Here is a 13,533-nt window from a genome sequence, read left to right as displayed (position 1 = left end):
GCCAACGCAGCTCCTGTCCAACTAACATTGTAATAGAATACAACTTCATATTTTTAAAAAAATTCGTACATTCTAGATCTATGTATACGCTAACACGCAAACAAGAAATGCATGAGATAGTAATGTCAGATTATTTTTAAGGTGGTATTTTGATGTAATTAAAGTGACGATAATGAAATGAACATGTGCTGCAAATTTGATTAGAATGTTTCAACATGCCATGTAACATGGAATACTAATGAAGCAAAGAGAAAATTAAAATATAAGAAGTTACACTTGTAAAAGGTTTGGAATGTGGAATAGTAATGAAAACATGAGGTGATGATGTACAAAAAATTAAATTCTATAAGGTTTGGGCATAGCAACCCTAAAAGCTTCAAATTTAGAAAACTCATTCAGGACCCTCACATGTATCTGGTGTAACCATACACTCCCTTAGCTTGGAGACGTTATGTACTTATAACATATTCTCTAGGATTAAAAATCAAAGAGAACAAATATTTATGGAGAGATTATTGACATAGGAGTTTACCTCTTCTGGAGTCAATGGGCACTTTCCAATTATCCTCCTCTCTCGATAAACAAGCTTCTTTTCTGCAAAATTTTCTTTTCGATATTTCATCAATATCTTTTGTTCTTCTATTGTAAATATATCCAGGCACCTGAAATCGTGTTGTTACAAAGAAAAATGATATGTCAAAAGTTTGAAATGATGATAATGCAAGTTTGCGTGCCTAGATTGCAAATAATGCAAAACTAAGGCAAGAAGTTAGACAATTACGTATGGTAAATAATGTCTTCAACGTAAAATGACCTGCTGCTAAAAAGTTCCCACATCAATCATCAAAATTTTAATATAAACTTCACTTCCAAATTATATAAAAAAAGTTGGTCTTTGGGTTTCCAAAACTGAGATTGAGCGTGACAGGTACATCTTGAATACTGAGGTACGAATGTAAAAAATAAAAAAATATTTGCAAATTGGCATCAGAATTAACATTAGGGAGATCCCAGTGACTATGCTTTGCACCTTGCATTCCCTATTTCTTAGGCTAAGCAAACAAAAATTATCATACCATCATAATATCTAAGCTTCTCAGAACTATTTGGGGTCGGCTGATGTATCTACATTCTCCATTCATCCATGTTGAGTATTGCATGATATGTTAAAAATTATATTGTACGGATCTGTTTGAGCAACTTCTACAAACGCTTCTTTTGATGCATTTTTTGTCTTTTCTTGTTCATGTTCAAACTATTAAAGTTTATTTTTAACTAACAATGCACCTCAAACATAATCATTTATCAATTTTTCCTCTTAATTAAATTTTATGCCATGTCAAGCATGTAGATTAAAAAGGGGGAAAAAGTCCAAAACAGTCTCCTGGCTACTTGTATGTAGCCAATTTAGTTCAAAATTATCACATTTCTCTAATTTAATCCATTTACTATATAAAATTAATCTCAAATGAGCCCACAGAACTAAGTTGGATCAATTTTGTATTATTGATGACTAAATTAGGATTAATTTTTAATCCAAATTTTCATCAATTTCAACATGAGAGGTCACTTGGAATTAATTTTATATATTCAAGAGACTAAATAAGAGAAATATGATACTTTATGACTAAATTAGTCAATTGTGAATAATCAAGAGACTGTTTTGAGCCATTTCTTCACAAAATACCTACCTTCTTTATTTAATACAATTTCTAAACTGATTGATATGACAAAATAACTACCTTATTTGGCATAGATAACTATAACAATGCGTCGGGAGAGAAGACACATTTAACTATTTATCATCTACCAAGGAATTTGAATTAAAATGTAATAAAATGCCTTTTTGGGAATGCAAGTAAACACTGAGACATCATTTGATTGCACCAACTCTGGAAATTTCATCATTCATCAATTACCTAAAAACGGTGGTGAATAGACTACCTATCATATAAACATTTGATTCCCATAACAAGGCAACCTAAAGCCCTCTTTTCTCTCTAGCTCTGCTAGGTTATTACTTGTACTTACCAATAAAGAGTTTGAAGTGGCATTGAAAGTAGCTGTCTGATCCAAACTTACATTAAATGTCAAGGATGAGATTGATTAGACAATTTTAGTGATTTGTATTTAGGGAATACTTTCTTACATTTGAGGGCCATTGTTTGCTAGTGATTTTTTTATTAGAATGTGTTTCTTATTAAACCTTAGGGTCTCTTCTACTATAAAAAATAGAATTTCTAGGGATACGATGTAGAAGGCTATGAATTAGTTGTTTGAGATGGCTCAAATGACCCCCCTCTCTGGGTTCTTCTTATTCTTCTTCTGCTCGATTCAAACTTATGTTCAACATCAAGAAGATGATTGACTAGACATATTTTGCTTTTTTTTCTGTGATTAGTACTTGGGGAATATTTGAAGGTGGTTTTTTATTAGAATGTTTTTCTTATTTTCTTTCACTTCATTTTCTTGGAAACCATAGAGTCTCTTCTACTATAATGAATAAAATCTTTGGGGCTACAATGTGAATAGCTATTCTCTCTTTATATATATAACAGACCCAATTACAAATGCCCGCTTCTCCAACAATTGCAACTTCACAACAACTCATTGATGTTTCACCCTACATCACTCACGTGAGTCTTCCAGATATTACTTGTCTTCCCTCATATGATGCAAATTGTCGCTCACTTGCATCCGCTTCACTTTTCATTCCCCACTCATTATTAATTTAGGTAACATAGCTTCTTTCACATATTAGCCAAATAAGACTTTGCTTATGATTCCAAAAATCCACCTTAAGAAGATGTTGCCTCAACGACTGTGGCCTTACCTCCCTTACGCCGCAGAAATGCCGCCAGTAGCTGTTATGGACGTGGTAAGGGTTGGCTACATTCAGTGTAGTTGCACATGAAAAGCAACTACACTAAAATTCAAATAAAACATCAAAAAACTAACTTTACATGAAAATAATTCATTTTACATCAATTTTTCTCTGGACCACATGGCGTCTGACTCAGCATACTTTCAAGATCTTTCTATGGCATTGCAGCAACCTAATGTCACAACTACGGCTGCAGCTCTTTAGTACTAAACGTCAAAAATACAGGCAGCAGCCACAAAGCAGCGGCATGTGCTCCTGCTCAAGCCCGTCTTCAGGAAAAACATGGCCATAATGTGCAATATATGCCTAAGTCAGTAGAGTTCAAAAGTGGATGTGCAGGAGGAACACAGGGTCCAAAACAGAACGTGTTTGAATATTCATGTTATGAGGGCTCATTGATGAAGTAAGATTCTAGACTTCAATATTTCATACAAATGATAAGAAGCCCTTGAAATGTTTTGAAAAAGCACATGGATGGAGTTAAGACCTGCACAAATAGGAATAAATTCTACAAATAAAATTTTAGTATGGCAGAAAATACCCTGCAAATGCAAGCATGTCCATTTCAAAGCGGAGGTGTATCGACATGAAATGCCCCTGCGATCGGAGTTTATCAACTATATCATGGCTCAATTTCATAATATGTGGCTTGAATCTTAGTGCGTGATAATTCACTCTGCATCTTAATCTCTGAAGTTCAGGATCATCAATCTCTTCTGCCAGCCGATGTGAAAAAGGAGTCAAGTAAATAGCACCATGATCCTTCATCTTTTTTGAAGCAACTGTAGTATACCAGTTCAGAGGAGCATCCCTTGGTGGTCGAATCTGGGTGTTAAAAAGACACAGGCACAAATTTATATTACAAAACAATTTGAGTTTTTGCACATAAATTTCTTGTTGAGAATGGACTCCTAGAATAGAAATGTAAACAAAAGAGCCAAGCAAAGTTAACCTGAAAAGCTTTCAACTTCTTGGCCTTCCCATGAGAAGTGATTTCAGGAAGCTTTGCAACAATGCGAATATCATAGCGTAAAGCATTAATGAAATGTTCAACGTCATATACACCTGGAAAACCACTGGGTTTATTTATAATAAGTCCAAATTAGTATTATGTCGAAATGTCCAGACAGCTATTACAATAAACAAACTGCAAGAAAAGATTTTTTAGGTGCTGTGAAAATAAGCCTTCCTAATAAGATACATTAATAAAAAATTTCACTTTCAACACAAATATTTGAACTCAGTTATCTACACACAAGAATACAAAATCAGAAACGATAAAGAAATCATTAGTTACCAAAACAAAATGTTGCTCTACATAAAAATGAATGCCTATGATTTGCTCATGCTTTGTCAAAAAAAGCTTTGTGCACACAAAGTGTAAAATGGTTAACACACCATACATTAGTTTAAAAGACATGATGTTTGTGTTTCCAAGGTATATTCAAGGAAATCTAGACAATAAAATTGAATATGCAATGTAAGCCAGAACATTTAAAGTAAAGAAAATAATCCAGAAAATGGAAATGAAGTACCTTTCATCATGCCAAAAAGAATTGGTATCCAACTCAGGCAACACGAGCGTAGCATTCATGATACGTGCTGCAAGAACGGCATTACATATCTAAACAAAAAAGATAAGATAATAAGTTTATTGCTCAAGATATTGAAGGATTAAACTATATAATGCATGGCAAAACATATTTCCCTTTTATCCAGAAGGTTGTAAGCTACTTAAAATATGTTTATTTGAGGGGCTATTTGGTTGGAGAAAAAAGTAATACAGTGTAAAATGAATGCATTTCTTTTTTTTATTTTTTGATGTTTGGTTGGACAGAATGTAAAGTGAAGTAAAATCATAATGTATTGAAAACTCCCCGTTGTAGCTTATTTTACACGTAAACAAAACCCACTCAAATCGAGCAAAAAAAAATAATTCGTGGGCGCGACAGGGAGAAGCCTGCGGGAGCATCTTTGTTTCTTCCCATATTTTTCGGCCTTTAGACTCTGGTGCTTCGCATGAGGTCAAGTTCTGCACCCGTAGCTTCTTCAGTTCCCTTCATTGCTAATCGACCTTGTTCCTTCGACAAAATTCCCTTCTTGTCAGAAAGGAGGGCACGATATCTTCGGAACTTCACTGTTGTTCGATTAGATTAGGAGGCATCCAGATTTTGCTTTGCGTCTTCTCTATTTCGTTGTTGCTATGATTTCCCAAAGGATGAACGAATGGATGGTAATGTTGCTTCGACTGGAACGGATGACAAAATGGAAGCCCTTAGTGCTAATTGCAAAGGCAACAAATCCTAGTTAGCTGATGATTCCGACCATAAGCTGGAAGAAGTTTGGAACTCCTTACGTGAACAGCCCGTCGATCCAAACATGCAAATTTGCAATATGAACTGGAACATTCCATGTGGGAATATTGATTTATCTTTGAGCAATTGTGATGGTTTGGACAAAAAAGCTGGGAAGAATGTGAATGTCAATGCTAACGAAGCAAGTAGGTGTATAGAATTCCCCAATTCAGCCATCCAAGACCACATTGCTACAGGTTTTCGCACGCCAAGTGTTTGTGGGAATGCATAGTGGTACCTCTCTAGCTCAGAACTTTCCTGCTGCCCCTCCAGCAGGTGTTATTCGAGACAAACTTTTAAAAGCTCATAAAATACACTAATTTTACTTTACTCTGCATATACCCAACCAAACAGAAAAAATAGTTCCCTCGCATTCACTTTACAGACAACCAAAAAATCTATATTTACTTTACAATCAACCAAATAGCCCCTCAATAAAGCAAGCATACAGGTGCAAGACATGCTTTTTAATTCTAAAATTTTTATACTGCATAATTAGTTAGCATACTAATGCTATATGGGGAAGTTTCTAAACTTATTCCTTGAGGAGATACCGTAAGAAAGCCAGAAATAAAGGGTGGCTTCGTGTAATAACTGAAATTCAATATAAAAAATGCTTGTGCTGCTAAAAATAATGCTACTAATTTCAAGATGGGGAAATAATTAATTTACATGCCCTATCTAATGGACAGAAATTTGAATTGAAAGATAAATTTAAAAAATATCATACCGCAGTGCGTTGTTGATTTAAACCACCATTACAACGAACTCTCAAGTAGCCATTGCTCTCAGTTGGAGGAGCTAAAACAAGGAAATCCCAATAAAACATAATGATTATTAATTCGATGAAATGGACTTACTAGAAATGTCAAACCAAAATTATATAATTTTCAGAAAAAAAAATCGTCTCAAAAGAGTGCAAATTTACATACAAGGCCAATAAGACCGTGGAGCAGATGATGGTCTCCAACCAGCAGCAGGAGCAGTTCGCCAAAGCTTATTAATATCAATATCCTTCAATGAAAACAATAAAAATTGGGAAATACTACAAGTGCAAAAAAAGGTAAATAGAAACTAACCAAAGTATGCTAAGTTCGTCAACTGCATCAGATGAATGTGAGGGGATAAAATTAAATAATGAAAAAATTAATCAATAATGCAGGAATGCTCTGTAGTTTGAACTATTGATAGTGAGAAGACGCAATCTTAAGAGCATATTTGCCATAGCAAATCGTGCACTATGACACCAGGATCCTTTATAGCCATAGCACATCACATAACGTGCACAATGTCCAGCATGCTCCTTAGAAAGAAAAACAAATCATAAAAGCTATGGATAATAAATCAATAACCCAATAACATAAGAAAAAAATAGTCAAAACAAAAGCACACACAAAAACGTAATGTCAAAAGTAGAAAAATAAGATTGTTTAGATTTAACAAACATAAGGACAAATGAAAGATTATACATAAGGTTCACCTTGAACAATTAACTGAAAAAATCATTGATCGTTTTCATTGTGACATGTTGTTCAACCATCAACCATAAGAGAATAGGCATATTTGAAACAAATTTCTTTATGAGATTATAATGATTTTTGCATGTGTTGTACTTTTTTTTTCAAGCAAGAAAAAAAATTGTGCTAGTTGGAGGTTTCTTTCAAGAATCAAATTATCAAAAAGCCTCCACAATTGTTTGAAAGCTATCATACTTCATTAAAGCCAAAGGAGATGCTCACATCATGTATCCATCAAAAACACAGAACACTTGAGCTGTTTTTTCCCACAACTTCTTAGTTACCATTTAACTATATATATTCTCTATGCTTCAAAACTTATTCTTGAACTGCACTTGAAAAGATATCCAGGTTCTTCATCATTGGACATTTTAACTTGAAGCATTTGATCCATATCAACCTTTAAAGCACAACATACAACATACATTTGTTGTTCACAAGTTGCTGCTCTCAATGAACATCATTTGCTCTTATTCGACTTGATTTCAGCTATATCAAGTAAGGTAGCAGTTGGGTCTCCAGTGGTATTTGAAGAACGCTCATTAAAGAGGCTCTAGCAGTTGAGATCATTCTATTGCTAGAGTTTTACATGGATGGCAAAGATCTAAGAGCTCCTCAAAGGCATGATCTATTTGAAATACTATATGACAAGTTGGAAGATTTTGATCACTCTAATCAGATCATGACCGTGACCGTGACACGTTGGTTATTATATTTCTTGATCTCTCTTGAACACTCAGCAATCATTCCTTAGAATTAATAGGATGACTCCTCCACTCTAAAAGTTTTGATAACAACATTTTTGTTTGACCAAGAATTATGATCTTATATCCTTGACATATATATTAAATTGGATCAAAGAAATTAGCATATTAGATAACTCATCCCATTCTATTATGTCCTTAATATATTATGATGAAATTCACCCTTTATTTGGGTCAATAATCAACGTTATAATAGCACACACATCCAAATAAGAGGAGGGCTAAATACATCTTCCCACATCTATAAATAGAAATAAGAACAAGGCAATTCTTTGTAATCATTTTTTGTTCATTTTTTATAACTTCCAAATAAGGTGATGGATGAAGGAGATGGGTAGCAAGTAGCTCAAGATCACTGACAATAAACTATATAACTGGCTTCTCTAAGATACATATGTGTCATCGGCTCATCTAGCTTCTCTAAGATACATGTGTCATCGGCTCATTGCCCATAATAACTTGTAAATCATGATACTACAACTATGGACATCATGTATTTATCTATATTAGTGCATCCATATTGAGTCAAATTTCTCTTTCATGCTAAACAAAAACTCTAATACCTCAAGTTCACATTTTATCATATTTTTTTATCACCATCAACAAGACCAACATAATCAACATTGAGGAATAGCTTATCATCAACATATCCACCTTCTTCAATCTCAACATAATTTTTTTTTAGTCCTCATCACTATGTACTGTAACATGGACATCAATTGGCTCAATGAACTAGTAATGTTGCATTTCATTAGGCCCATTGGAGCTTTCTCCCTAGATGAGTTGACGGATTAAATAACAACTAAAAGAATGGTTCCTCAAGCCCATTTTAAAACCATTGCACTGTACTTTTTCAAGGGAACATTGAACTTCATAAGAAATTTCACTCATACCAATAGAAGAATAAAATGGATCAAAACTTTTTTCAAGGGCCTTGTAATGCAAATCCCTTCATTGGAGGTAAGGCAAGGAACCTTAGAGTGCCCTATTCGCTTACGAATTTAGTGGGCTTTTAAAAGTTAATCTCATTCAATGAATTCTAAAATAATAAGCTAATTGAACTACATGGCTTACTATGTATAAACTTCCATACCAACAATTTGATATTGATTATATCACATAGTTGACCTTAGGTGCATAGAACTTAAACAAAGAAATTTTATCATCCATAATTATGTGTGGATCAAATGTTTTAAACTCCTTAGAGCGTCCTTCCCACTAGGCAACTACTATCAGTGACGACATAAACCCAACTGCTTAACTTCTACTTTGGGATTCACATGAATTAGAAGATAAACTTTACAGTCAAATATAATAAATCAGCAGGTTGCAAGCCTTAAATGAAGTAAAAGACCATCTTGAGCTTGTAGTCAATGCTACTACATGGTTGTAGAGTGGGAACACCACATTACAATGGCAGTAAGAAATTAATTACAATCTTTTCAATACTTAATTTTTCTCTATACAATGGCAAACTATTTGATACCCAACAGTCCTAACTAGTCATGCACCCCTCATGAAGTCCTCACTTGCAGGGCTTGAACTACTCCCAAAGTAAAGAGGGCAAACTTTTGAAAGGAGCTTCTATCTTTATTTGAATAGACATAAAAAGTTATGCTAAAAAGTTCTATAAGAAAAAGTTCAACTGTGTACAACCTAGCACTAATGACATTGGATGCATTATTTAGGCAAATTTTTTATGTTGTCCATTGTTTGGGTGATAAATGGAGATTTGCTTCAATTTTTTTTAAATCTTGTTGAGCACAAGTATGGTTTGATGGCCCTAAAATGAAGGTCAGGTGAATATGCAAGTTACTCATTGACCGAATGACATGTATTAATGCTAAGATTGGCTACAAATACATCCACCAATAGTGAATGATTCCATCGATGCTCAGCTATCATCATTATTGGTATATGATTTCATAGTGAAATGCTGCCACCGAGAATTCAAGATTACTACCTCTTTTTCCATTTAAGGAAGGGTTTGGTGGGATCATTTCCAGGAAACTTTTGCTAGCCAAAAAAAAGTGGATTGATTTTTAATCTATAAGAGAGTATGGCAAAAGTTTGATAACTAGTGGAATGCAATGGATGAAAAAGAGCAGATTTTGGGGTGCTTTCGCCATAATTATTACTCAAAGCACCATCATCCAGGAAACAATAGATATTGATTAATTCATATGCTCAAATCTTTTTTAAGGTTGACTAAAGCCAACAAACTTAAAAAAAAAAAAAAAAAAACTCACTCTTAGCCATCACCCATTCTATAAAAAGTCATACTAAAAGCATTACTTATCAAAATACTAACTATATAAAACCTTAGTTATACAAAAGTTTAGCCAATGTAAGATGAGTTATGGACATGTTTATCCTTTACTTAACATTGAACTCATGAGTTGTACCTATCCTTGCACAAAGGTAGAAAAGCACCAAGATAGAATGTGGCACTAGCTTAAACTATCACAAATGAGATATTTTAGAAGTAATATTATGATAAAAAAAGTTAATTACATGCACAGTATTAGATATTTGCAATTAAGATGGAGGCATATGCCACCTACAATTTAGGGGAATGAGCCTAATAATGATCCCTTGGATAGTAATTTATGGTAGGGCTTCTATTCCTACTAAAAAAATGAAACATAAAAAACATATCATTGCATGAAACTCCAACCAATGTAGGGTTTGATGAGAGGTTAATCTACACAACCTTACCTCTCCATAGTAAATAGACTAATTTCATGAATTGAACCAATGACCTCTAGGTGACAATGGAGACAACTTACTATTGTACCAAGCTTTTTCTTCAAAATAATTTTGCAACCAAAGATGCATAATACCATTTGTAGAATTAGCATATGTGCAGTTGCTTGAGGTCTTTTAAATGCTCAATGAATTTGGATCCTAGCCTCACCTCTTAGATATACGCACAAATGAAACAAAATGATGTATCATATCGAGAATATATGAAGATGTACGCAAACAAGCTATTGTTTGACTTCTGTCATCTAATCTAACAACCAAGATTAACAAGCTAATGAGCACTTGAGATACATTTAAAGATATTTAGATAATTAAGATGTTCAATAATTATAGTATTTTTATTTGTCAAGGGTATTTTAGAAGTTCTATAATTTGAGAGCCTACTATAAAATGATCTTCTCAAAACCAATAATAATCCAACCATGTTTATTAAATGAAATAGCTTTCATGACTAGTAACATTGATGTTGAGAATCTATCCCTCTATGCTTTAAGGTTTCAACATCAATAGCTTGAGAAATCATTGGGTTTCTTCTTTCTTAGTTTTCTGCTCCACTCTTCTCAAAATTTCTTTGTTACATCTATTTTTATATTGTTCACACTATATCACAAAGATTGCAATTCCAAAGATGTGCGCATGATGAAAAATGCATCTTTCCTATGGTGGGATTAACTTGCCCATTTTCTTTTTAAATATCCAAAATTTTAAGAGAAAAAATTGATTGACTTTAATAGTCAAGCGGTTGTAGATCAAGCATAAAAATTTAAAATGGGTGGTTGAAATAGCATGACAAAACTTCATAATGTTTATACATAATAAGTCTTTTGAACCATAATAAATTTTATTTCACATGAATTTTTATTTTGATTAAGACCAACACTTCTTGTTTTGGAAAAATGATTTAGAAGTAGGATATTGTTTATTCCATAAGCAAAGACCATCCTTTTTATGCTTGATGACTATCAAAACAATCTCCTGAAATCCATTATCCCCTTCTCTTTGAGGAAAATGTTGACTAAAGCACCCGAGAGAAGGCAAGTTTGATCCCACAAGAACCGATTATTTAAAAATATGAGGCTTTTTAATCGATCAGATAGCAATGAACTATGGTTTCCACAAACTCATGTTACTCATACATCCCAATCATACTTAGATAATGCTCAACTGCAACAATTCCCCAGTGTGGGATATACATATCCAACTATCCAAGTGGCTAATGAATCGTAGCTCATGTGGAATTGCCCTTTGAGTTATAAAGAGATTGCAAGAGTAAAATAAGTAGAAGTACCTAACCAAGTTGGCCTTCTAGCATGTTAGCAGCACAACACACCAGTTGTTTCTAGCCGGTTCTAAGAAAGCTAACTATTGTTCTGGAATCAAAGAAGCCCAATGAAAAAGAAACATGAAAGGATAATCTTGATTTTAGCAATAATTAAAATTTCTCCACCAATCATACTGCCATTATATAATTCAAGAACCAAACCAGTATAATAATTCAAAGGGAAAAAATGGGTAAAAAATCAAGCAGCCAAAACCAAACCTGGATCCGACTGGAAGGACTTGAATGCCAGATCCTCGAGAAAAGCAAGATGGTGCAGATCAACAGAACGAACATCACCACAGACAACCGACACGCCATCCCTCTCAGCCCACCGCCGAGGTGCTTCGGCTGCCTCGCTCCTCTCCTCCCCCAGCCGCTTCAAATAACACATAGTTGATTAACAAATCCTTTAGAATTCTAGAGTGGCACAGGAGAAAGAGGACGAAATTATAAAGATTCGGGATTGCTAGTACCTCTTCATGGCATCAAAATTTACCAATTTCACAAAATGTTGGCGAAAGGAAATTACAACCCTAGAAATCTCCAAGTAGGATTCTCGTTTGTTCTCTTCTCAGGTCCCTGACCTCAGCCCTCAGCCCTCAGCCCTCAGCCCTCAGCCCTCAGCCTGCCAGTAGGTTGGACCAGATCCAAGGGGCTGTTTGGTATGCGGATTTAGGCGGATTTAAGGCCGGATTTGGGCGAAATCCAGCCAAACGGCCTAAAATGCAAATCCAAATCTCACGGCAAACGAAATCCTCCGTTGACGGAAAATTCCGCCGATTCGCTCTAAATCCCGGATTTCCGAAATCCTTTGGTTCGGCGGATTTAGGGGATTTGGCCGAAGAAGCGCGCGAAAGGGAGAAAGTTACTTCACAGCAAGCGAGCTCCCGTTGTTGAATCCGATCAAAATGTCGTAACTTCCGATCCGATAGGAAGGGAAAGTCGACGAAGGAGCGAAGTCGAACAGCCACGAAGGACGAAGGAGCCGAAGAAGCGACGCGTGAAATCTTTACACCTCCTGCGAAGCAACGAAGACAACGAAGCCGAAGAGAAGATGAAAGGCAAACCCGATACGCCTCTGAAGTTATTACTGCTTAACTTAATTAATATAAGTTAAAATAATAATAATTGAGTAAATTAATAGTATAATTAGTTCATAAAATATTTATCTAATTTAAATTAATTTAAAAATTAATGATATATTAATAATTAAATATAATATCATTAGCTTAATTAATATAACTTAAAAAATATATTACTAAATATATAATAGGGTAATTAATAGTGTAATAAAAATTAATAAGTAATTTGAACTTAATAATCTTGATAATCATACAATTTAAATCTTTAACTGTTTTAAATCCTGTAATATGTTGTAAAACATCTTCTCTCGATTTAACAGGATTTAAAATACTTAGTTATTTCAAAATAATTAATAGGATTAAAATATGATCTTAAATAAAAAAATTATTATAAAATATTATAAATAATAATTAAATAATTAATTAGTATTAATAAAATTTTGTTATATTTTATTTAAACTTTTTTTGTCGTGCTTTAATTATCTTAATAAAGTATGTCAATTTTTTAACCGCCTTAAATCCTAAAATGAATAGCCAAACAGTCACAAAGGATTTAACTGGATTTATCATGAATGTTACCAAACAGTTTTCAGGATTTAACCCCTCAGGATTTCGTAAATCCGGGATTTGAAGGATTTACGAAATCCACTTAAATGAAATCCTAAATTCTACCAAACAGCCCCTAAATCTAGAAAGAGAAAATATGTAAAAGGAAGAACACACCTTCAGCGAGCAGCCTTATCTGTTTCCCACTGGTAGTTGATCGAGTGATGAGAATGAGAAGAAGAAGAGCTCCAACTACGACTTCAAGATCCTCTACAACAGCAGCTCTTCTATGAAAACCA

General features: G+C 34.0%; 1 protein-coding gene across 3 annotated transcripts in view; it reads right to left on the bottom strand.

Moving 5' to 3' along the window:
* The window catches only part of LOC110113616 (O-fucosyltransferase 1), a 32,536-nt gene extending 20,106 nt beyond the window's left edge, over positions 1-12,430 (bottom strand). The window contains exons 1-8 of one of the 3 annotated variants that reach the window (XM_020846261.2): positions 12,080-12,430; positions 11,826-11,982; positions 6,171-6,252; positions 5,969-6,039; positions 4,420-4,508; positions 3,837-3,960; positions 3,426-3,709; positions 533-662 (exon numbers count right to left, since the gene is read on the bottom strand). In XM_020846261.2, coding sequence (XP_020701920.1) covers positions 533-662; positions 3,426-3,709; positions 3,837-3,960; positions 4,420-4,508; positions 5,969-6,039; positions 6,171-6,252; positions 11,826-11,982; positions 12,080-12,087 — 945 coding nt within the window. In that variant the 5' untranslated portion in view covers positions 12,088-12,430. Of the gene's footprint in view, positions 1-532; positions 663-3,425; positions 3,710-3,836; positions 3,961-4,419; positions 4,509-5,968; positions 6,040-6,170; positions 6,253-11,825; positions 11,983-12,079 lie in introns of those variants that run through there. The other 2 variants (XM_028696829.1, XM_028696830.1) reach the window with 2 other exon arrangements.
* Between the last annotated feature and the right edge of the window lie 1,103 nt (positions 12,431-13,533).

Source organism: Dendrobium catenatum, unplaced genomic scaffold (genome assembly GCF_001605985.2).
Source record: "Dendrobium catenatum unplaced genomic scaffold, ASM160598v2 fragScaff_scaffold_847, whole genome shotgun sequence".
NCBI lineage: Eukaryota > Viridiplantae > Streptophyta > Magnoliopsida > Asparagales > Orchidaceae > Dendrobium > Dendrobium catenatum.
This window is presented reverse-complemented; position numbering and strand designations above follow the sequence as displayed.